General features: G+C 45.4%; 1 protein-coding gene across 31 annotated transcripts in view; it reads left to right on the top strand.

Annotated features, from left to right (window-relative positions):
- plekha5 (pleckstrin homology domain containing, family A member 5) overlaps positions 1-23,025 on the top strand; it is a 123,924-nt gene extending 100,899 nt beyond the window's left edge. For 9 of the 31 annotated variants that reach the window (XM_048268397.1, XM_048268394.1, XM_048268413.1 and 6 more), the window contains 20 exons: positions 436-1,006; positions 1,484-1,567; positions 3,004-3,123; positions 3,789-3,842; positions 4,981-5,061; positions 7,053-7,115; positions 7,559-7,639; positions 8,365-8,514; positions 8,977-9,102; positions 11,812-11,920; positions 12,389-12,432; positions 12,677-12,847; positions 13,631-13,754; positions 13,864-13,979; positions 15,331-15,549; positions 18,782-18,931; positions 19,248-19,414; positions 19,646-19,872; positions 20,227-20,347; positions 21,360-23,025. In XM_048268397.1, the coding sequence (XP_048124354.1) occupies positions 436-1,006; positions 1,484-1,567; positions 3,004-3,123; positions 3,789-3,842; positions 4,981-5,061; positions 7,053-7,115; positions 7,559-7,639; positions 8,365-8,514; positions 8,977-9,102; positions 11,812-11,920; positions 12,389-12,432; positions 12,677-12,847; positions 13,631-13,754; positions 13,864-13,979; positions 15,331-15,549; positions 18,782-18,931; positions 19,248-19,414; positions 19,646-19,872; positions 20,227-20,339 (2,770 nt within the window). In that variant the 3' untranslated portion in view covers positions 20,340-20,347; positions 21,360-23,025. The other 22 variants (XM_048268423.1, XM_048268396.1, XM_048268422.1 and 19 more) reach the window with 17 other exon arrangements.
- The last annotated feature ends 1,377 nt before the right edge of the window (positions 23,026-24,402 follow it).

Raw genomic sequence — 24,402 nt, 5'->3', positions numbered from 1 at the left:
ACCGCACAACGTCCGTGTCCTCCCCTTGCAAAAAATAGCCCCTCCATGATCCTCCGCACATCTGTCCAATTCGCCTGGCGCCTGTATTATCCGCTCGCTAAGCCCGCGATTCGGGGGGCAAAGAGGGGTGAGAGGTGAAGAGGCGAAAGGCCCACGGGGAAAACCAGAGACAATGTTTCAGCGCAGCAGTAACATCACACTGTTTCCCCGCGATACGGTTCTGATTAAGTCTTTAATTATAGCCCGCAGAAAAACCGGGGAATTATCACAAAGTTAAAGCTAGGGCTTATTAGCATAATTCTATTATGAGAGAAAGCGTGCAGGTAATTAGATGTAGCTTCCACACTCTTGATTAAAGGTCCAAATAGAGATTTTTATTCTGGGAATTAGTCATTTTTTCCCTCCTCTTCTTCTTTTCATCCTGCGTCTCCCCAGCATAACCTCCTATCAGACGCTGCCGAGAAACATGCCCAGCCATCGGGCGCAGGTGTTGCCGCGCTACCCGGAGGGCTACCGGACACTGCCACGCAACAGTGGCACAGCTCGGCCTGGAAGCGTGTGTGGCTACCCCACCTCGGCCTACGAGCGCGGAGGCAGCGGCAGCAGCAGCGGCGGCAGTGGCGGCGGCTCCCATCATCACACCCTCACCACGGCGACGGCGTCAGAGAAGCGGCGCTCCATGCGGGACGACACCATGTGGCAGCTGTACGAGTGGCAGCAGCGGCAGGTGATGAGCCAGCGGCAGGCCTACGCCACGCTGCCCAGCCCGCGCACCATGGCCGACATCGCCGAGCATGTGGCGGCGGCGGCGGTCCCTGGCGCCCGCGGCAGCATCGCCCAGTCCATCCCGCCCTCTCCTTCGCACGCTTCAATGGGCGGAGGCCTCTACCACACCTACTCACCGCGCCGCTCCTCACACAACCACGCCACACGCTCCGAGCTGTCCTCGCCTATCTACCGCGGTGACCTGAGCATTGACCGGCGGCACAGAGCCCACCCCAACAAGGTAACACAGACCAACACCCTTAACACCATGAGTGCTCCTTGTTCCTGTGTGGCGCTCATTAGCTCCCAGTGAGGGGGGTTTAATACAGACTGAGGAATTTGCCTTTAATTATTTATTATTTATTTATTTATTTATTTTTTATGGTCATGTAATGCTATTAACTAAACTCTCATAATTATGTTACATTATTGCATTATTCGCAATGCAGGAAATTGGCTTGTGATGGCATTTTCTATTATGTAGGCAATTATGTTATGTATTACAGGAAGTGTGACTCATTAAATAGTTAAGTTTTTTGGGGGAAAATGACAACTCTGTCAAGATGACAAGACAAATACATCACCAGTCAGCTTGGCAGTCAGCTATATCAGTCCAAGCACCAGCCTGTAGCAGTGTAGCAGTTAGTTTTAGTTCATGTCCATGCCCTTCGTCAAGGCTCAGATATCCATCTGTCTCTTTGTCCCGTGGTCTCTGCAGTATGCCTACCCCACTGACCGGAGGTCCGTGCCCATGGGAATGCCAGTCCAGAGCATCACCCCCCAGTCACTCCAGGGCAAGACGGTGAGACACTCTTTCCCTTTTTGTCTCGACTACAGACATGACCCTGACTATAGACCCTTTCAACAATAAAAACAAAAACAATGCTTGAACGTTCTATTTGGGCCCCAATCTACTTCCTCTGCATTAAGATAACATATGGAATGTTAAAACGGAAGTCTTGTGGGGCCAACTATGATGCTGATAATGGAACTCTCTTGAAAGGGTCCATAAATGTATCTCCTTTACAGGCTGTCGTCATAAATTGGTCAATAGTAATAGTTTTACTTTCAGTTGGTAGATGCAAGTTTGGTATCAGTAATACATCTGCAGCAACTTTGAAAGACCGCTCAGATGTATTGAGATGAAGGTAGCGTTAAGACAGCTTGAATCTGCTTATACAGCTATACACGGTTTCTTTGTGACACTAATAGATAACCAACATTGTTTCAAGTACCTCTACCTTTTCTATCTGTCTTGTTCTCACTGACAGTGAAAGAGTAATTATGACAAGATCAGCAAAAGTCACTTTGAAAGTGAAATTGCCGCGATCTAAGCCTTGAATATTTCATTGAGTTAATTGAGCGAGCCTCCTCACAAAAGTGAGCCCTTTATGAATTATTTGCTCGGTTCTCCCTCCTTTCAGACTGATGTTTGCCACTTGCAGGCAAATCAGTTAGAGTAGACAGCTCTGAAACTTTGATGCTGTTTAGTTTTCTCCTGCCTGTGTGTGCTCTTGCTGTGTAACAGTGAAGCACCATAGAGAGAACAGCCTGGCATTACCATGGGCTTACTCTGAAGACCCACCCCTCTTAACTCCTAAAGCTGCCTCTCTGGACAGATTAGCTTTGTGTTCACTTTGCGGTGTTAACAGGTTTATGTTTCTGAGCTTGCGTCCCACCCAGCCAAACCTGCGGTTCACATTATTTTCCCATCTCCATCCACAATTACGTAAATGTTTAAAACAAAATATAGTCTTATGCTTCCTACTCGGCATACTGACGACAGGTCAGAATTAAGACACAATATTCAAACCCTCCCTTTTATATAAAATGAAAGTAGCATTCTGCTCTGTCCAAAGTAGCATTCTGTTCTCTCCGCTACATTTTCATTCTAACCAAGCCATCCAGTGGCAGTGCAGTCCCTGTGAAGCCCAGGCAAACACGCGTTCTAACCTGCCCCCTCTGTCTTGTCACACTCCCAAACTCAACTCCGTATTTCATTACCAACAAGATCAGCACACCTGTCCAGACCATCAGCACATCTGTTCCTCCAAACTCCCCCATATTTGCGTCCACATCCAACCCCCTTCCCACCTTGTCTGACCAAACGGTACTGGACCAGTCACATCAGCCTTCCGACCCCCTCATGCCCCCGGCCCAGTTACTTGTGAGCCAGTAGGAGCTAACGTTTGCCCCCCCTATGCCTCCTGTGTCCTCCTGCGTCCTCGCTGTGTGCAGCCTGAGGAGCTGACCCTGCTGCTGATCAAACTGCGGCGGCAGCAGGCCGAGCTCACCAGCCTCCGGGAGCACGCGCTAGCGCAGCTTATGCAACTAAACCTCGACGCCGACAACCCAAAGGTCAGACCCCACACACCTGCCCTACGTGTGTGTGTGTGTGTGTGTGTTCCTCTGCCTGTGTGTGCATCTGCCATGCTCTGAGCAACCCCTCTCTTAACAACGAAAACGAACAAACAAAACAATTGCTTTTGTTTGTGTGTGTGTGTGTGTGTTTTAGAAGCATGGTGCTTTGCTTTGACCATTTCCTGTGGTATGTGTTATATAGATATCAGTAAAAGGACTGTCGTGTGGTTTTGCCAAAAGCACATTTTTTCATTTTGCTGTATTGCTGAATTTTTTATAAACTTTTCTCAGTGTGAATGGCATTTTTTTTTTTATGTGAACGGTGTGATGGCCTTGATGCTTTGCATGCATTTGTTGTCAACAAAAAGCATGTGGTCAGATTTCCCACCAATAAGCCCACTGCGTATGGCATCCTTCAGTGAGTGCACTTAGTTAAGGATTACACGACCTTGCCAAGAGGCAAAAGCTACTCTGCTGCTTGACAGAAACCGCTCTCTTCTCTTTTGCCAATTTGCCTTTTTCTTGTGTTTTCTTGCACATCTCACTCTTTTCTTCTCTTTTCTCCTCTTCTCTTCTCTCCTCTTCTCTTCTCTTCTCTTCTCCTTTCTTCTTTCTCCTTTCCAAATATTTTCCGGCCGTCTCTTCTCTGCTGCCTCCTCTAGAGTGATATTCTCTCCCATCACCTCCAGAGGAATCTCATGTATTTGGATGGCCAGGTGAGGGCACACCATACCCCTCTACTGTACACTGTATATCCACACACACACACACACACACACACACACACACACACACACACACACACAGCACTTACATTACTCAAAGATGTGTCACTCGGAAGGGCATGTTGTATGGCTTTCTATTTTGGTTCAGTTTACCTCATGAGTAATTAAGCGTGAGTTGTGTAGAGCCAGCACAGGGTAGCCACATGCAGAATGCAGAACACACACATCGGGTGGCAATATTTTATACATAGTGTTCACTTACTGAATTTTTTAAAGCCTGGGAGCGCAGTGGATTTTTGTGTGTACTGCTGAATGGTGTTTAGATTGCACTCACTGATGCAGTCATGGTGATGCATATTGCAGAGATATTGTGCGTGTGTGTGTGTGTGTGTGTGTGTGTGTTTGCTACGTGAGAGGTTGAAAATGCAGTGAATGCTTTATTGAGGGCATTCAATCACGTCTGAAATGATTGAAGAAGAAAATCTTTCAGCGTGCCGTTGGGCACCAGGCTCAGGTTTCCTAAGCTCCGTCAGGCATGTCTAATCGTGGGAGACACTTTAATGTGTCCGGGTTTCCCACACCAGTTTCCCAGCTTTCCCACACAGCCTGCACCACTCAATTGGATTTTGAGAAGGTCAAGTTTTGGTTGTTATTTGAAGTTGGATGAAATATTATGGTACTTTCCAAGTTGTGGGCACAGATGGAAAAAGTATCAGTGACTCTGTTTGGACTTGTTGGGTGTCTAACCGACCACATCACAGTAGCCCAGGTGATTCTAACACCCGTCCTGGTAATGTGGTTTTACAGTGGGTATACATTTATTCAAAATGAAAGACAAAAATAATTTACACTGACACAATAATTTACATTGACAACATACTAGGCATAATGGGTATATGCAAACACGTACCATGACTCATACTCATCCATACACACATACAGTATACTGTATACACACATATGCAAAAACACACAAGCTCATGCGGATACACACACACACACACACACACACACACACACACACACTTTCACTGGGATAGCGTTAATAATGTTTTCACTGGACCTCTAACTGTATTGTTAACTGTTATGTGCTATGTCGCTCCCCCCTTCCCCTTCACCACTGAACTAGATGAAGGAGAATGAGCCTTTAATCTTCATGATACACACTATGATTGAGAACTCCGCGCCAAGGCCTCAGCTGTACCAGCAAGTAAGGTCGCAGGATACCAAACATCCATGCACCTGCCTGTTGTCATCAACCGCTCTCCCTACTGTATCTCCTCTTGTTTTCCCACATCGGAAGCCCCCAAAAATGTCATCATAACTTTTGTTATTTTTCAGCGTCTTGTGTTGATAGTACAGCACATCACAGTCACCACTTTCCTTTACCAGAATCCTTTGCTTGTGATGAATGAGATGTCAGTGTGGTTCTGTTGCATCAGTTTTTCGCCACGTGGACAGTTCTTCAGTCTCACAGTGGACAGACACTGTCTACTGGGAGATCCATCACCTTTCATTAGTGACACTTCCCTCTTTCTTTGTGTTCCTGATGTCTTGTGCTGGTTCCACTGCTGAAGAATGTTTGGATCATATACAGTGATGTCCCTGGTTTCTGACAGCATCTAGTACACAATAAATCCCTATCTGGCAACCTTTTACATTCATACAGTAGTTTGTAACCAGAGTTTTGACTAGAGTTTTGCTCTTGAAACACTTCTACAACTCACACTGGCTGCAAACCACCTGCCCTGTCTTTGGAAGTGGCAAGGGTGAAGCCAGGATTAGATGGGACGGGACAGAGCTGGGTTGGGCTGTCAGAACAGTGAGTTTGGCGTTCCCGCCGGGTTTCCTGGGGATGGTACGGCCGGATTTAGCGCCGGGGCCTCTGCGAGCTTTTCATTAGTCACGCTAACTCAGGCCCTGACAGGCCCATGCCAGGGGAGTGTAATTAGCCTGGCGCACGGCTAGCCTGCCAGCACGGGGCCTCTCTCCCGCCCAGCGCCGGTCCAGCCCATCCCAGCTCTGCCTAACTCAGCCGCCCGCTGCTGGAACACCTCTGTGCCCCTCTGAGCTTCTAAGACACAGGAGCTTAGGGTGCAGTCCATGCCTCCAGCCTACCAATCTCCAATCCATCTCAATTTATAAGATGTTTTGCAGATGACCTTTATCCACCAACACTCAAAGGATTGCAAATTAAAGGAGTGCACCTCAAACATTTATTTTGAAGGTCTCCATACCATTCAGGTTTTATCATAATGTTGTGCTTTTTTTTTCATTTTGTTGTTGTCTTGTGGAACCTTTTATTCTGATTATGATTATCAACATCAAATAATTGTGGAATGGAAATCCCCCACCCCCTCCCCCACCTCCAGCATCAGTCTACACCAGCTAGCCACTCACCCCTTCTGCTTATAATTGCCTGCCACTTTTGTGACCTTGAGGTTGAAAAGTGATGCTGCCTGCTCTCCTTTCTGCACTGAGGTTACATCAGTGCAGGAGCCCTTCCCCCATCTCCCTCCATTGCCTCTCAAGGTTTTAAACTATCTGTATGGGGATGTGTGCAGACATGTGCAAGTTTGTGTGTGTGTGTGTGTGTGTGTGTGTGTGTGCACAAGTGCTGATGTATGTGTGTGTGTGTATGTGTGTTTTAAGGGGTGGGGGGTGTTGGGGTTGGTGGGTGATGAGGTTTCAAAAATACTGGGAGCGCAGTACTTCTGCATATGTGGTATAGCACATTCTGTGCTTTAGGCTAGGCAAACTATACATCAAATAATAAAGAAAAAATTAACCTTTAGGCTTTTTTACATAATTCATTATTAATTAATGTGATTTGTGTGACACTAATGCATTGTTCTGCATAGTGGCGTACTTTTACAACCAAGATGCAGAGAATGTGTCTTGAATGTATGATTTTCCACAGTCCAGTGGCAAGGTACATCCTTGCTCTCATTATCCTATTAAAGCACTAAAAGATATGTACTAGACTAGTGAATGACCCGTAATTAAAGAGTACTCAACTTGCCGCAGTGCCCTGGGCAAACAAATTGAATATATTGGAGAGCCACATTAGCAGCGTGTTGAAAATGGTCCACGTAGTCACATGCATTATATGTTTTGATACGTTAATGGAGAGGCTCATTTCTCAGCCCCACTTCGGCTGTATGTTTGTATCTCTGTTTGAAACGCTGCTCTGGTTTTCAGCTGAGTCCAGAAGACTACCGAGATGGCTCCTACACATACAGACCAGGAGAGCTGGACGTGGACGTGAGTGCCTGACCGCTAACTTTGAGTCTGTTGTTTACGCAGACGTGGCTATGGATGTTCTAGCATCAGTACACATGGGTTGAAAATGAAGTAATTTTGGGTGGGGTTTCATTACGTTGTTCTAGTAGAAAGAAACAAAGAGTTGACAGGTCCTGCACAGACGATGCTTTCAACCAATTTACCCTGAAGTAAATGATAAGCTCACTAAACAGATGACAGCTCCTCCAGATTTCTGAATGTTTCTTGTCTGCTGATAATGTCCATCTGTAGTAAGCTAGCTTTTGATACATATCTTAAGTGCACCACAGTTTCAGGAGAAAATGTTGAAGCATATTGGCTTGTTGGGGAAGAAAACAGTAGAGTCATGTTTGTCTAAATGAAATATGAGCAAAAACTTAGACATCTTGACACTCCAAAAATGACCTAACTGCTGTGTGTTTCAGACGAAGCTCAGTAGGTTGTGTGAACAAGACAAGGTGGTGCGAACCCAAGAGGATAAACTGCAGCAGCTCCACAGAGAGAAGGTAACAGTCCCGTATAAACCACCTGAGCCCATCACACTAACTCCTATAGCTTCTATGGGGAACGACCCGGTGATCTTGTGATAGCACCATGGTGTCACCTTAGCCTACACTGTAGATTTCAGACAGTTTCAGCAGAGAGGTCCGTGGCTTACATGCCCCAATAAAAATATCTGAAGTCTCACACAGTCTTAGAGTCTTGCACTGTTTAGTGATTTTCCCCTCCCTGCAGTTTCTGCCAACATCTCAAGAGTTTGTGTCTCTACTTATTAAAGATTCTGTTCACGGGGTCACCTTTATCTCCGATTAATTATGGGGAAAGACTCGAGGGCTTCAGAGAGCTTCATTAGACTCATCCCAGCTCTCTCAGCCTGCTGCACCTGCTCCCCATCTCTCCCATGGGCTCCAACAGGCAACTCAGCACACTACCAGCCTCTAATGAAGAGATTCATCTGTAGACCCAAGTCAGGTCCTACAGCATTCAATGGCCACCAAGGGCAAAGGACACAAAGATTTCATTTTCACATTGACAGAAGATACTCTGTCATGTTTTGGGTTTGTTCAATTATGTTATGCAGCCTATGCCCACCAAGGGAAAGAGGCACAAGGATTTAGTTTTCACATTACCAGAAGATACTGTGCTATGTTGTGTGTAGGCTGTAGGCGGGTTAGAGGGTTTGTAGCTAATTGCTTGGGCGTGGTGTGGTGGTTGGTGATGTGTTGTGCAGCACACACTGGAGACGGCGCTTCTGTCGGCAAGCCAGGAGATCGAGATGAGCGCCGACAACCCAGCGGCCGTGCAGAGCGTCATCCAGCAGAGAGACGTCCTGCAGAGCGGCTTGCTCAGCACCTGCCGCGAGCTCACCCGCGTCACCACGGTGAGAAGCGCTCAATACACACTTAAACCCGTAGTACACATGCATCCAGCCTACACTCACTCATATACAAAACACACACACACACACACACGATAGGTCATTCTGTCACATACACTGACCTGGTTTCCTTGAACATATCCTCTTGCACACGTTTTCAATGTACATGTGGAAATGCATTTTGTGTACAGTACATGATGCTACACTTGTATAGTTGACCCAGTAAACATGCAAGCCCAACACAGTGAGTAGAAAACCTGTAAACCCCAAACCCTGTCAAGTGTATTGTGTTGTACAGTATTCTCCCTCTGTACTTGTACTGGTGTACTGTATTCTCCCTCTGTACTTGTACTGGTGTACAGTATTCTCCCTCTGTACTTGTACTGGTGTACTGTATTCTCCCTCTGTACGTGTACTGTCCTCACTGTTGTCCTGGCGTGTGGTGTGACTGGGCTTGGCTGACAGCACTGTGTGCTGCTGTGTCCCCAGGAGCTGGAGCGGGCCTGGAGGGATCACGACCGGCTGGAAGCCGACGTCACCACAGCCAAGACCAACCTGCTGGAGAGACTGGAGGCTCTGGGCAGCCCACAGGTTTGTTTCCGCACCACTCCTCTGCCATGTCCTATGTTTTTACGTATTTTACTTAGTCATTTGGCTGACTTTTAACCAAAGCAACAATACGTGCGTCAATTCTTGCAAAGGCCACTTCCCCTAACCTGACCCTAGCCAGATGAATGTCGTTCCGCTTAGCTCCGCCTAGCTTCACTCACATCCATCTGGGACCTCTTCCATTGAGAGTGATTTCTCCAACCGACTTTATGGTTTAGCCAATCAGGACGCAGGGCGGGAGTTTCATAGATGTGACATAGCGTAGAAGCGACTGTGAGTCTGTTATTAGCATCACGGGTTGGCTTCGATGTGAGTGGTTGAAGTAGCACGTCAATAGATGACGGACAAGTGGCTTATTCAATCATATGCAAGCATTTTTTTGATTAGGCCCAGCCTTCTGAAGCAACACTTCAATGGATCGGTTCCAGATGGATGAGTGGAGCTAGGCGGAACAAAATTCATCTGGCGAGAGTCAGGTTATTTGACTATAGCCTCCCACATATTACTAAGTAAAATGAAGTATATGGCCTGCGTAGTACAAGTACTAACATGTGTGGCCATTTTAATAAACATGTTATGCCTGTGAATCGCTAAAGTGCATTGCTACACAACGAAAGTAATATTTTCATTATTTATCATTAGACAAAAATAATTGTGTGAAAAAAGTATCGCACTTATGAGTATTCTCTAACATGCTAAACTTAAAGTAATGCTCTTTAATTTTGCACAAAGTATGGTATCCGGTTATAATGAGCACCTGTTCAGTGTAAACAATGGCCAGGTGGGTCCCAAGAAGTGGCACACGGGTCGGAGCGAAATTCATCTGGCGATTGCCAGGTTACACTTCCCCCAGGACACAACAGTGCAACCAAAGATTGTTAAGGCGGAGCAAGATATTTCATCAGGAGCCACTTCCGGGAACCCGGATCGCACGAGGGGGGGTCAAAATCCCCCTTTATGCAGAGCAGAGGCAGTGACTGCTCCATTGAAGTCTATGGGCATAGCTCAGAATTTTACCACATATGCTAAGGTCTTGGTTCTATAGAGTTAAGAATGTGAATTTTGGGCACGTTTACGTGATCCTCAAACCCTTCTGAACATTTCAGGTACATTTTTAGCATTTTTGAGCATTCCAGTCTGGAGAAAATCAACTTTATATCAGGTGTGCGCCGGTTATTTATGCCGCTGCTGTTGGCCGGTTGCAACGTACGCTCATCAAAACGTCATCGACACGCCTCTTTATGCAGACAGGATTCGATCCCCATTTCGCGCCCATAGACATGAACTACAACGAAGTATCTTGCTCCGCCTTAACAATCTTTGGTGGAACCCTCAACTGGCTTCTGGCTGCAGCTTGTTGGCCCAGTTCCTTAGCTACTATGCTACCACCGAACTTTGTATGTTGCCTTGTGTACCATTCTGCCTCTGCTGTATCCATCGACTCTTTACCCCTCTTAGGAACAATCCAAAACATCAGTAGTGCCAAGAAAAGGTGTTTGTTCCACAGTTTGCATTTGCCTAAGTGAGAGCGGTGAAAATTGCTTGGTGTCAACATTTTTTTTTTGCTTTGTGAAAATTGCTTTGTGTTTTTTCATGCCACAGGAAGAGAGAATAGACAACCCTCCCTCTAACCTCCTCTAGAAATAACTCAGCTCTCACCCCATCTTCTCGTCTTCTCCCTTTTCTTTGAAATTTGCCAGCTGACTGGTTAACAGAAATACCAACTGAGAACATGCTGGACCAGGGTCAGGAAAAATAGAGAAAATAGCCACCAGATGTTATAAGGCTATAGAGAGTGCAAAGCTATTTGCAAGCTGTTACAGTCACAGGCTGAAGTGCTAATTGTTTGTAGTGGGGATTGCTCATGCTTTGATCTCAAACATTTAACCTCTGCTTCATGTACTGTAGAAAGCTCTATCTCCGATCGTCATAGTTCCCTCGTCCCGAATTGACAGGATGCTCTCCTCTTTTTCTTGCGTGTGGGCGCGTGTCGCAACAACCCAGACCCCAGGCGACCATCCTGACATCCGCAAAATGCCTCCCGCACCACCTCGTGGCCCTCTGTGCCGCCAGTGCCCATTAGCGAAAGAGGAGCAGGTAATTAGTTTTAACACCTGCGAGGGCTCTCGCTCTCGTTAGCAGCGAGCGAGCGAAGGAGAGGGAGGGAGGGAGGGAAGAAAAGGCCCTCTGATGCGGTTATTAAATTTCACCCCGTACGAAAATCTTAAGGGCTGACCACCATCTTCACACCTGACTAGAAGTCAATTACTGACCCCCCTTCCTCCTATCAGATGTTCCAATGCTCCTAAGCATGGGTAATTGAAGGAAGGACATTAGGGGGTGTCGGCCTGACTCCTGATGAGGCAGTGTCCTCAGCACATGAGAGTGTGTTAGAGACTGGGAGCCAGCAATAGCAATAAACGGTGAATGTGACTGAATGGATAGCAAGTGACAGAGTGTTTGTTTTTATAAGCAGACTATGACAGGTGTTAAAACTGCGACAGAAATTGTCTCATTAAAAGCTGTGGCACATGTTGATTGGCAATTTATTATAATGTTGTACAGCATATGGCAATGTTTTTGCTAGTAGGACTACTATAAGATTTTATTGTACTTATGTTTGTTTATGTGTGTGTGTGTGTGTGTGTGTGTGTGTGTGTGTGTGTGTGTGTGTGTGTGTGTGACAACCAGACTGAGCCCCCAAGCCAGCAGCATGTGCAGATCCAGAAGGAGCTATGGCGGATCCAGGATGTGATGGAGGCTTTGAGCAAAAACAAGCCACAAAGAAGCGTCGACACCAGTGAGTCTTTCTGACAGAGAACTCCCACATGCACATGTGTGTATGTGCATGGATCAGAGCTCACACACATAAACACACAAGCAGTCACACTCACACACACACACACACGCAGCAAGGAATGAGAACCAAAATGGATTCCGCTAACCTGGAAAACACTCCAGGGTCTCTCTGCCAGATCTGATCATGTGTTTCTAACCGGAATCAAATCTCACTTGCTCCTAGTCTTGGCTGTTATGACAAGAGAGACTGTTTCAATTGCCCTAACTTGAATAAATTAAGGCAATTAATACAATTTCAAGCCTATACAGAGGCAATGACAAACACTGATAAAGCAGACACTACAGTCTGTGTACATATGATCCCATTAGGACGCACCAGTGGACATTATGCCTTAGGGGGGAACACAAACACAGTGTTTCCCTAAAAATGTAACCAGCCTAATATTTCCCCATGTCTGTTTTGTTGCAGGCTTCCCTGGTACAAAATCAGTAACAAATGTACACAAAAATGAGGTGAGTTGTACAGTTGTTGTCAGAAAGCTACTCATTGAGAAGGAAAGTGAAATACACGAATACACTGCTGTTGTGAACATGTCACACTGCTGTCTAACTGTTATGCCTTGCTGATAACAGAGCCTCAGTGTTACTAATTGGTGCTTAACACTTATCAAAATGGACTGGGGTTTTTGCATCAGTGCATCCTCAACTTCCTAAATAGACAAACCCTCCCTCCACCACCATTGTGTCTGATCTGTAGGAGGTAGACCCTGTGCCCCCTCGACCCCCTCTCCCTCACTCCTACGAGAGCAGCGACTGCTCGCCCGCCGTGCCACCTGTGGCACCCTCCACTGGCTCCGGCACGGGCGCCGGCTCCAGCCAAGGGCACCTGCCCCGGCCTCTCCAGCACCAGAGGAACGGCACCCAGAGCGTAAGACGCCCTAACTCAGTGCATTTTGTGGTGAAAGCTTCATCGTCGTCATCAGATGCATCTTCATCCTCATCATCTTCCTCCTCAGCTTCATGATGAACTACCCTCACAGCCATTAGCCTTTAGCCTTTTGGCATGAAGTGTGCCCCGTCTTCCTTTCTCTCCTCATGGATGCATTTTCCCCATTCAGCCTCTTCTCATGTGCTTATTTCGATTCATTCCATCCATCCTGTTGCTGGACATCAATCATGAGTGTGCAGTGGTTTGCATTTGGAGCTTGACCCAAACTTTTCAGTTTCAGTCTTGCTATGGTGTGTTGATTTTGACTGTGGTTGCCTGTTGGCTTTGTCTTGAGCTTGAATTCATGAAGACTGGCTCTTGGTTAATGTGCCTCCCATGTGTGGTGTTGTGGTGTTTGTGGTACCTTGTATCATATCTTCAGTGCATTTTTGACTAAAAAGAAAATCTTTGTGTGGTGTGTAGCTGCTGGCATATCCATTCGTCCATTCGTGAGCCATGTTGTGTACTGCCCTAGTGCCGTGTTTGACCCGAGTGACCTCTTTTGTGTTTGTTACCCTTAGGGCTGGTATCTCAGACAAGCCTAGTCCTGACAGTAGAATGTAGCCTATAGCAGTCCCTGAGTACCATTTAAAATCAGGAATGAACTGGATTCAAGTCCAGTATCATGCTTAGGCTTTGGTCTGAAAACCAGCCTTCGGTGTAGTGTTGGTCTGTTGGTATAGTATTGGTGAGTCATGTGTTAAGGTCCTCGCTCTCCCCCAGGGCCCCGACTACCGCCTGTATAAGAGCGAGCCGGAGCTCACCACCGTGGCCGAGGTGGACGAGTCCAACGGAGAGGACAAGACAGCCGAGCAGGCTGTAGAGAAAGAATCTGCCAGTGCTAAAGGTGCCTGAACATGAACCAGTGGAACCACGGTTTAGAGAACATCTAGAACATCTGCGACATCAACTCAACTTAACGCTCTTTCCCTCTGTATGTATTTATGTATGCTCAGGAATGCCCTATCCGGTAGGCATCGTGCCTCCCAGAGCAAAGTCGCCCATAACCGAGTCCTCCAGCATTGCGTCCTATGTCACTTTAAGGAAGAGCAAAAAGCCTGACTCCAGAACAGTAAGTGCAGCTCACACAAGACAAATTCTTTAGGAATTCAGAATTCTTTAGGATTCTTCGACCCTTTTTGTCCAGTAGCTTCTTGCAGTAGAACCAAACATGGTTTTAGTCTTAGATTCAGGATTGTATTTAGAGTGATTGGGGTAAAAAGGTTTAGATTAATTTCATGTTATATATATATATATATATATATATATATATATATATATATATATATATATATATATATATATATATATATGTACATATATATTAATAGACACAGGTTCTGGCCAAGGGTTTGCATATAGAAAATGTGCACAACTGATATCTGTTCTATGTTTTTGATACATTTGTCCTACAACTGGTTATATTCATCGAATCATATAGTTGAAAAGGTTGCAGACAGAAAATAATGCCATGAATCTGCAGGAGCATCGATCCACTCCCGCTGAGGGATTTGGTCTGCCAATGGAGATGTATAAACATGACCCCGAACATCACTCGGGAATACCTCATTAATTCTGCATTGGATTTAGATCTTGTTCCTGCAAGAGGCATGGATGAAATTATCATTTTTCTCCATTTGGGGGCCATAGACATGTGTCCTGTGAACAGCAGCAGCAGCAGTATACTGGATCATGTGCCAGCCCATCTGCCTCCTCAGCGGTGACGTGACGACTTGGATGCATGAAGAGGTGGCTGACATTGACCTTCTAAGCTACAATGGCTGGTTTTAAGCCATGCCAGAACCCCCCTGCCGATGCCATCTAAATCTCTCACCTTGACGGAGCCACCTACGAAGTCATTGCTTGGGGGACATGATGACTCCTGTGATCAAGTCTGGCAGTTTATTTTTACTCTTTCAGCTTCTTGTTTCACAACTGGTCTTGTGAACAGTGCTTTGCCCTGAGTCTTTATTCCTGATCACATGCTGTCTTAACATGTGAAGTCAGTAGCTGTGGGGTGCTGCACTGGTCTAGCAATTAGATTAATATTGCTTTGAAGATACAACGTGCCAGCATATTCTGTTCCTCATGAAATAAATCATTCTCGTTTTTTTCCAATGAAGATGATATCAAATGTTCTCCAGCTGTGTACTGAAAGAGAGGAAGATTTATGTCTCTGTTCTCAAGCATCTATTATTTAGGCTATAGGGTGCCATTTATTGCACTGAACTCTTCAACTCTTGACCATCAATTAACCCTCCACACGTTCCTTTTGCATTGAGTTGTCCAGATACTGGTTAGATGCCAGTATCCGAGTGTCAGTCTTTAGATGTAGGTGCACATACAGTGTGTTTATATGTGTTTTGTTCCAACTCTTGTCACTGTCGTTCGGCGCGATGACACTCTTCTGTCCTCTGGCGCAGGAGCGCCCCCGTAGCGCGGTGGAGCAAAGCGGCTGCGGCACGCTGGAGGGTGTGCGTCCCCGCATGAGCGTGGAGGAACAGATGGAGCGCATCAGGAGGCACCAGCAGGCCTCGCTCCGCCGCCGAGACTCCAGTGGGGGGGCTCAGGAGAGTTCGCTGTCCCGCAGCTCCTCCTTCAACAGGGAGCAGATCTCCATCAACCCCTACTATACCCTGCAGGTAAAACTACCTACCACACTATACTACACCTTGCAGGTAAACCCACCCACAATACTATTGTACAACCTGCAGTTAAACCCACCCATCAACGCCTACTACACCCTGCAGGTAAACCCACCTGTCAAACTACATGTATACTACACCCTGCAGGTAAACCCACAATACTATTGTATACATGTATACTACAACCTGCAGTTAAATTCACCCGCCAAACTATGCTACACCCTGCAGGTAAACCTTCCCACCAACCCCTACTACACCCTGCAGGTAAACCCACCTATTAAACTATACTACAACCCCAAAACAGAAGTTGGGACATTGTGTAAAATGCAAATAAAAACAAAATGTTATACAAGTCAGTTGTATAACAAAATGTTATACAAGGACACAGACAACATATCTAATTTTGAAAATGAAAATATTGACTATTTCATGGAAAATATATTTTAATTTTGATATGTTGAATTTGATGCCAGCAACATGTTTCAAATAAAGTTGAGATGGAAGCATGTTTACCACTGTTTTGAGAATGAAATGTTGTCCCATTACTCCCCGATACACGATTTCAGTAGCTCAACATTATGGGGTATTCTTAGTCATGTTTTTAATTCCATTATGCACCTAATTGGACAAATCTGGACTGCAGACAGGCCATTTTAGCACATTGACTCTTCCTCTATGGATAAATACTATTTAAATATGTGCAGAATTCATTTTGCCATTGTTTTTCTGAAATATTCAAGGTCTTCCCTGGAATAGATATTGCCTGGATGGCAGTATATGTTGCTCAAAACCTGTATACATCTTTCAGAATTGATTGTGCTTTGCCAAATGTGCAAGATGCCCATCCTGTAGGCACTAATGCTCCTCCACACCGTCATAGATGTTGGGTTTGGAACTGAGCACTAAAACAAGTTGAATAGGTTGGATACTTGGATAGGTCCTCTTTAGCCCAGATGAGTCCATGACTTCCAAAAAGAATGGCAAATTTTGATTGGTCTGACCACAGGACCTTTTCCCATGTTACCTTAGTCCATTTTAAACAAGCTCAGGCCCAGATAAGACGGTGGTACAGTATTTTCTGTATCGTGTCTTAATACAATTTAGGCTGCGGTTTTTGAATTGAGTATCAAATTGTGCACATAGACAATGGTTATCAGAAGTTGTCCCGAGCCCATACAATGACAGGTGTGGAAACAGGTCTGGTGTTGATGCAGTGCCATCATCTTTTTTTTAAACATGTTACTGATATCAAATTCAAAATGTAAAATATATTTTCCATGAAATAGTCAAATTTGTCATTTTCAACATTTGATATGTTGTCTGTGTCCTTTTTGCAAGTAAATATGAGTTTAAGAGATTTGCAGATTATTAAATTTTGCTTTTATTCATTTATTTATTTTTACATAACTTTTTCTGTTTTGGGGTTGTACAACCTGCTGGTAAAACCAACAACTCCATACTACAGGTGAACCCACTGACCTGGACCACTGGCCAAGAAACAGACCTGTGCTGGGCTGTTTTCTGTGGTTTGGCCTAATGTCTAATCTTTGTACTGAAGTGTTCATGCATGGCCAGTCCATAATCTTTTATTTGTTATTATCTAGGCCCTTTTATTGAGTGCCAGTGTGTCAGTAGGCTCCAATGATTTTTCCAAATTTTTCCATGTGCCTGAACTGGTTTAGACTACCTATTTGCCTTTAGTCTAGTTTTTAATAATTAAACAGCTCCACTGTTGGCTCATTCTATTCAAGTTTTAATCAAACTCGCGTACGCCCACCCCACCATACACCCACGCCTTTTTGAAGAAATCGTCAGGCCCCTTGGACTTAGGCGAGATATCAGGAGTGCTTTGAAGTGTCGAGAGTGCCCAGTTCATCACATTCTTAAAAAAAAAAAAAAACTTTTTGCATGAAGGCAGATACGCAGCGTATCAAAGGCCATGAATAATGCAGCCCCCACCCCCGCCTGGGCTGGAGCGCAGTGCTGTGCGGTGTGGCGTAGCGTAGCGCCCGGCCTCGTCATGTCCTTCACAACGGAGCCCGGGGCCCTCTTTGAGATGCCGGTCATGCTCGGTGCTTGTCTGGTTGTAAGCCTCCGCTGACAGCAGACAGCATGTCATGGTGTTGATGTCGGAGGGCCTCTGCTCCAAACGTGGAATAGCAGAGATAGGGCGCCGCTCTCCAGCTCAGCACCGTGTCAGCGCGTTACCTCTGTCTGTCACCACAAGTTATAGTTTGATCTGTGAAAAGGACTTTAGCTGTCCTCTACAAACTCACACACATGCACACACCTTTTTCAGGACTTATTTGCATTGTGAAATGAAAGCTGGATGGATCTTTTTGGGTGCTGAAGTTGCGACTTCTGAAAACATCTTGAAAATTTCAAGTGGTTTGCTTTTTGCCGCTGTGAGTGTAATAGGTGTACGTGTGTGTCAAGTCAAGTCAAGTCAAGTCAAGTCAGTTTTATTTAGTATAGCGCATTTAACATGCACAAAGTGCAACCCAAAGCGCTCCACATACAAGACATTGACAAAAAACAAAAGACAATAAGACAAAAAATGCCAGATGGAGCAGCGTAGTCGCCAGCATTGACACCACATGACAAAAACATTTAAAAAATAACAAACACAAAAGATGCCAGACGGAGCGGCGTGGTCGCCAGCGTTCCCGTGACATACAAGACAGACAACACAGCAAAGTGTCGGTGGCCTTTGCAAGGACCGATTGTTGCTTCACGGCTCCCGACGTCGCCATCAGAGCTCCTCACGTCAGCACTCAATCCAGACTGCAGGCACCCAGCGTCAGAGGCTATACGTTAACGTTATGGCAGCTCGCAGGTCAGCCACAGCTCGGTGGTCGTGGCAGCTGCAGATCTCTCGCAGAGTAGGCCCATTGCCCTGAGCAATCTTTCCGTCCAGACGAGTCCAGACAGGCAGCGTCAGATGGAACCAAGAATAACACAAAACTATTGAAAATAACGTAAATAAAGGGTGAAAACATTTAACTTGACAAATAAATACAAAAAAATAACAGAACATTACATAAAATTACGAACATTACATAAAAACAAACAAAAACATGATGCCAGACGGAGTGGCGTGTCTCGCCAGCGTCCCCGTAACCTAGCAACCTCTTAGTGTGTGTGTGTGTGTGTGTGTGTGTGTGTGTGTGTGTGTGTGTGTGTGTGTGTGCGTGTGCGTGTGTGTGTGTGTGTGTGCACGCACGTACAGAGCTCCAAGCGGGGAGATGCAGTGTCCCCAGACAGACAAAGGTTGGAGGCTTCGCTCCAGGCTCTGGAGCAGGAGATGCTGGAGAGAGCGTCAGCCATGCTGAACACGCCATCCAGCCAAGTCCCCCAGCCTCCCAAACCCCCCACACAGGTAAGCACTCCCCACACACAGCACCTTACAGCTTGAGTCCGATCAATCAGGCAGTCATCAGCAGCTGATGTAATCTTATGTTTATTTAAGACGTCCTGATACTCTGGTAAGATAACGTATCTGTCTTGAGCTTAAGCCAAATAAGATATTTAAGCAAAGTGGGACTCAACAGATATTGTTTTTATCACAAGTCTATCACCCATGACCTTGTGAAGTTTAACTCTATCTCAGGAGGGCCTTTCTCTGTTTAGATAGAATCCATCCCACTGTTTGGGATTTGTTTGCTGTCATGACTCTTTTTCTCATTTTTGTGCAGGAGGTGTTGGCTACAGAAGAGCGGATGAATTCCCCTCCTGTGGAGCAGAGTAGCCCCAAAGTTGAAGAGAAACAAAGGAAGGAGGAGGAGGAGGAGGAGGGGAAAGAGGAGGAGCAGGAGAGGCAGAGGAGAGAGGAGCAGATCCTAATGCTGGGTTCTCAAAACAGGTGAGCATGACATCTTCTCTAATCTACCTCCACTTTGTTCTCATTTTCTCCTTTATTGTGTGTTATTGGATAAGACTCTCTCTCACTCAATCTCTCTCTCTCTCTCTCTCTCTCTCACACACACATCCACTCTTGTCTTCTCAAGGTTTTTCCCTTTATCCTTTTGTTTTCAGTTGGCACAATCTATATATCTGCTAACCTCTTTACTTTTTCCACTTGTTTATTCTTCAGCCTGCAGACTGCTGTGATGGTCAGGGTGGGCACCGAGGAAGACGACGACGAAGAAGAAGAGGAGCAGGAGAAGGTGAAAGATGAAGAGAGGAAGAACAATGAAGAAAAAGAACAAACTTCTGAGAAGCCCCATCAGGAGCTGGAAGTTGAGGCCGAGCAGGGCACAATAATCAACTACTCCTACGAGCTGCCAGATGAAACGAACAAACACAACCAGGTGGTGTCAGGTGAGAGAAAGAGAGAGAGAAAGAGAATGAACAACAGCATGTGGTTTATATTAGAGTTCCTTTCTGGTCCTACTCTGACCTGAGAATTGGGTTTGGCCTCAAAGCAATCAATTCAAATCTCAAGAAGGAAAAACGTGTCAGCTTTTTCAAATATGCCTGGCTTAGTTTTGTGCTTCTTTTCTATTGCATTCCCAAAAAATGCTCCGAACCTGAGGAGCTGTCATGTGTTATGCCTTTCGCAAACCCCAGGGTGGGAAGGCAGGCAACTAACTCAGCTTTGTGTTGCTTTCTATTTGTGTGTGTGTGGGGGGGCGTGTGTGTGTGTCTGTGTGTGCACTACCATGTCGTTTGCAGTGAACAACCTTTCCACTCCGCCGCAGTCCCCAGCTTCCACTCCAACACCGTCGTCTCCATCGCCCCCATCTCCTCCGCAGGTCGCCGACGGCTCCCACTTCATGTGTGTCTAGTGCCAACAGTAAGAGACCCTCCTCAGCCTCCCTCACCCCCATCCATTCACTCACCCACTGCTGCTTCTGCTTGGTGGACTACTGGGGCCTCAGTAACCTGCCTCAGTTGATACTGCTCCTCAAGCAGCATCTCACAAATCAGAAGGCTGCAGATGCTAAGAGCTTCTAGCAGGGCTTCACAGCCTGACAGCTTCACACCGCAGACGATGAGTTGTGAAGTTTCACACTGCGCCAGAATCAAGAGATAGAGAGTGGGGGTGAGAATGAGTGCTGATTTCAAACTACAGGTCTTCATGCATTTTTCTGTAAAAGCAGTGTTGAAATGACTGACATGGTTAGGCTTTTGCAATTAGTTTATTTCAAGACAAAAGCACTTTAATGCCAGCACAGTAGTCTGTGTAATAAAAAGTTCTCCATCAAATGAACCAACCCAAGCTATAAAAAAGTACCTAAGTGTTCAAATAAGTAGCCATCCACCAGCTTCCATAATCAGATTCAAGATAAGGGCTGATAGTTAAGAGACACTGAAGAGATCTGAACAGCTCATGTCAAGAAATGAAATCTAATACCGACATGGCCCCATTTTAAGGTGTCCTGCCTTGAGGATGCATTAAGATCCTAGTGAGAGTTGTCTTACGCAAGGAGATTAACAGCAAGCATCACTCCATCACTGATAATTCCCAGGCGCGTCAGCCATAACAGCTAATGAAATCGCGGCCATCAATCAGCCTCAGACTGCTCTGCACCCTGCATGTGAGCTCTCACACTCACACAGTTGGCCTGACATAGCGTGTGGTGAGAGCCCCCCTCTTGTCCACGTCAGAACCCATCGCTACACAGTGATTTGTTAGGACTGCACCGCACTGCACTGCACTGCACTGCACTCTCCTGGAACAACCTCATTCAAATCCACACAACCACTCCTCCCTTGCTTCCTTTCTTTCTTCTCTCCTGCCCTCTTCCCCCTCTCCCTCTCTCTCCCTTTTCCTCCCTTTCTTTTCTCTTTCTCTGTCTCAACAGCAGCTGAGACCTGGGCATCTGTGAACAGCCACACGTGAGAGAGTCGCGGAGAGAGAGAGATAGAGAGAGAGGGGCAGCGATGCAACTCGACTCCACTCAAGATGGCGGCCCGCGGCACCGCACGGCAGCTCCAGATGCCTCGCGCTCAGTTCCCGCCGCTGCACCGTCGCAGCCAAGGCCTGATCACATAGATCAACATATCAACACGCTGGACCCCCACACTCCCCTGTCCTACCACATAAAAAAGTGTTGCCAATATTATCATCCTCATCACAGATTATTATTATTATTATTATTATTATTATTATTATTAGGACAGAGTTGTATTGTGTGTTTGGGTGGGTATTTGTGTGTGTGTGTTTGATAAGCATGAGGTGCCTGTGGGCTGTTCGGTGGTGCGGTGAGGATGTGAGGCCTGCGCAGCTGAGTACAGGAGCACCTGCGCTCCTTTTCCATGCTCGAGGGTGAGGTCTTCAGGCGAGGGAGAGAGAGAGGGAGGGAGGGAGAGAGAGAGGGGGGGGGGGAGGTGTTCGCACATGGTCATGTGTACAAACACACAAACACACATGTGTTCGAGTGCACGTTTAATGTGCTTTCCGTGCATACAGACACAGGTGCACACACTTGTAGGAAACAAACAATACGTAAAACCCAAAACATCTACACATCAACAGATAACACCCTGTTTATCTCTCTCTCCCTCTCCCTCTCTATCTCTCTCTCTCTCTCTCCCTCTCCCTCTCTATCTCTCTCTCTCTCTCTTTCTCTCTCTCTCTCTATCTCTCTCTCCCTCTCCCTCTCAATCTCTCTCTCTCTCTCTCTCTCTCCCTCTCCCTCTCTATCTCTCTCTCTCTCTCTCTATCTCTCTATCTCTCTCTTTCTTTTACATGCACTCATACTCACATGCACATGCACGCACATGCTGCATACACTTTTAACTCATGCTGTGCCCAAGCCATGCAAGTGTTATTCATTCAATTCAGGGTTACTCACCGTCTGTGTGTTTTTAAAAAAAGATATAAAGAAAACTGTCTCATTTTGCTTTTTACCAGTGTTGACATTAAACATCATAGATGCATTTTCTTTCTTACATCTTTTGCACTGTGTAACACCTTGTTGTTTTGTAGTAAAAGAAGTTTGTGTTCAAACTGTTTATATATAGCTATATAAATAGAACATGTATTAACAATACATTCAGCAAGGTGCCACTTTACTGCTGCAGATGGACATTTGAATATTTTATTGGGTTTGTAATTATTTATAAAGTCGGATAGTCCACAGCCCCTGCCACACTGTTGCCGACACACACATGAATGTTCTGGCTTCTGTATTTTATTTTTAATAAGGCTGAGATATATTTAAAACAGAGAGAAGATTAAAAGAGTATTAAAAGATTTTTAAATGGATTTAGTCTTGCACCCCTTGGGCTTGTAAGACATATAGAGGACAAATAGCACATGTAGAGAAAAAAAGCAATAAGGATTCTGACGTTGACATTTCTGTAAAAAAATGTATAGACCATTGTGTATATAGTGTACACCATACTATGACCAGAGCAGAGATCAAAAGAAAATAACTATTAAGAAGTTATACTTATTAGAGTCAATATGCAAATGTTCATATCTCATCTGTTTTATATCATGTGAAATAAATGTTGATGTTCCTATGCAATTGTCTTGTGGTCATTTCTTGAAGAATATTTGGATTTTATGACAGGATAGTTTGGAGATAAGTGTTTTCTTTAGTGTGTGTGTGTGTGGTGTGTGTGTGTGAAAAGAGGGAGAACGTGTGTGTGAAGATGCTTGCAGATGGTTGTTTTTGGTGTAGCATGTCAAGTCTCCAGAGAGTGCCTCCATGTTCTCCATACACCTCACGGCTGCTCTGCTCTATGTGTGCTTACACCAAGCCTGCAATCACCTGAGGTGGTAAGGCCTATCATATCCCTGTAGGGCCCACAGGGACCTTTGCCCACAAAAAAAATACATCTCAGCTTGAAATAACCTTTTGAAAGTGACTCACCCACAAGGGGTCAGTTGTCAGATGCATCACTGAGATGCAACAAAGCCAAGGGACCTTTGCTGCTTCGAAATGTCCACCTGACTTTTGAATTTTTTGGGTGTGAGGTCACTGTTGAAATGCCAGTGGTTCTAAACTCGACACAAACAAGCACACACACACACTGACTGAGCTCTGTTACATCCATTTACAGATGCAGAACACAGGACTATTGTTGTTGAGTTTGATGTTGCTAAATCATTTGGAGGCTTAGTTGGTGCAACACTGATATCTGTTATAATTGCTGCTTTTCTTGTCTTATTTAAATAATCCCATTTGCTGTGCTGTAAAACTTGAACAGCTGAGAGCCCAATGTAAAATGTTAACATTCACTACTTAAAGTGGATCAAAGCAAATGGATTTGCAGTAAATAATATGGATAATGTTTTGTTATTTTCGTCTTATGCGCGTAAGGCTAACATAATCTTAAATGCAACTACTGCCATAAAAACGTAGGAATATGGCACCTGCAGTTCCTCTGTTGCGATTCTCTCGCATTCAGCTTCTTTGTCCTTCAATTATTTTAGACCCATCAGTGTGCCTTACCCTAATCTCGAGAAATCGTTTAACCAACCCGCTGAGTTTGGCAATGATGCAACATTGACATCTGCTGGTAAAATGCGCACAGAGCAGACACCTTGCTTTGGCCACTCAAGGCATTGGCCTACGCTTTGATTCTTTTTTCTTTTTTGCTGATGCTTGAGAACTGTTATATTTGTACCTTTAGTTTTGTTTTAACCACTACAACCTTTATGGGTATTCCCAGGCTATTTCACAACCATATTCACAACAACCATATTCACTGGTCTATCTATGAGCAGATAATTAATTACGCTTTACGTCAACGAATTTCATAGCAATTGTTAATTTTGAAAATCACGACTTTTCTCAATTTAAAACTCAATCTAAAAGTGTTAACTTCTGCAAGACGCCGTTGTATTGTTAAAACTGAGAACACGTGGAAACATTCACAAACGAAATGGCTACG

This window comes from Alosa alosa, chromosome 17, assembly GCF_017589495.1.
Source record: "Alosa alosa isolate M-15738 ecotype Scorff River chromosome 17, AALO_Geno_1.1, whole genome shotgun sequence".
Taxonomy (NCBI): Eukaryota; Metazoa; Chordata; class Actinopteri; order Clupeiformes; family Clupeidae; genus Alosa; species Alosa alosa.
Note: the sequence above shows the minus strand (reverse complement) of the source record. Positions and strands in the feature narration are given on the sequence as shown.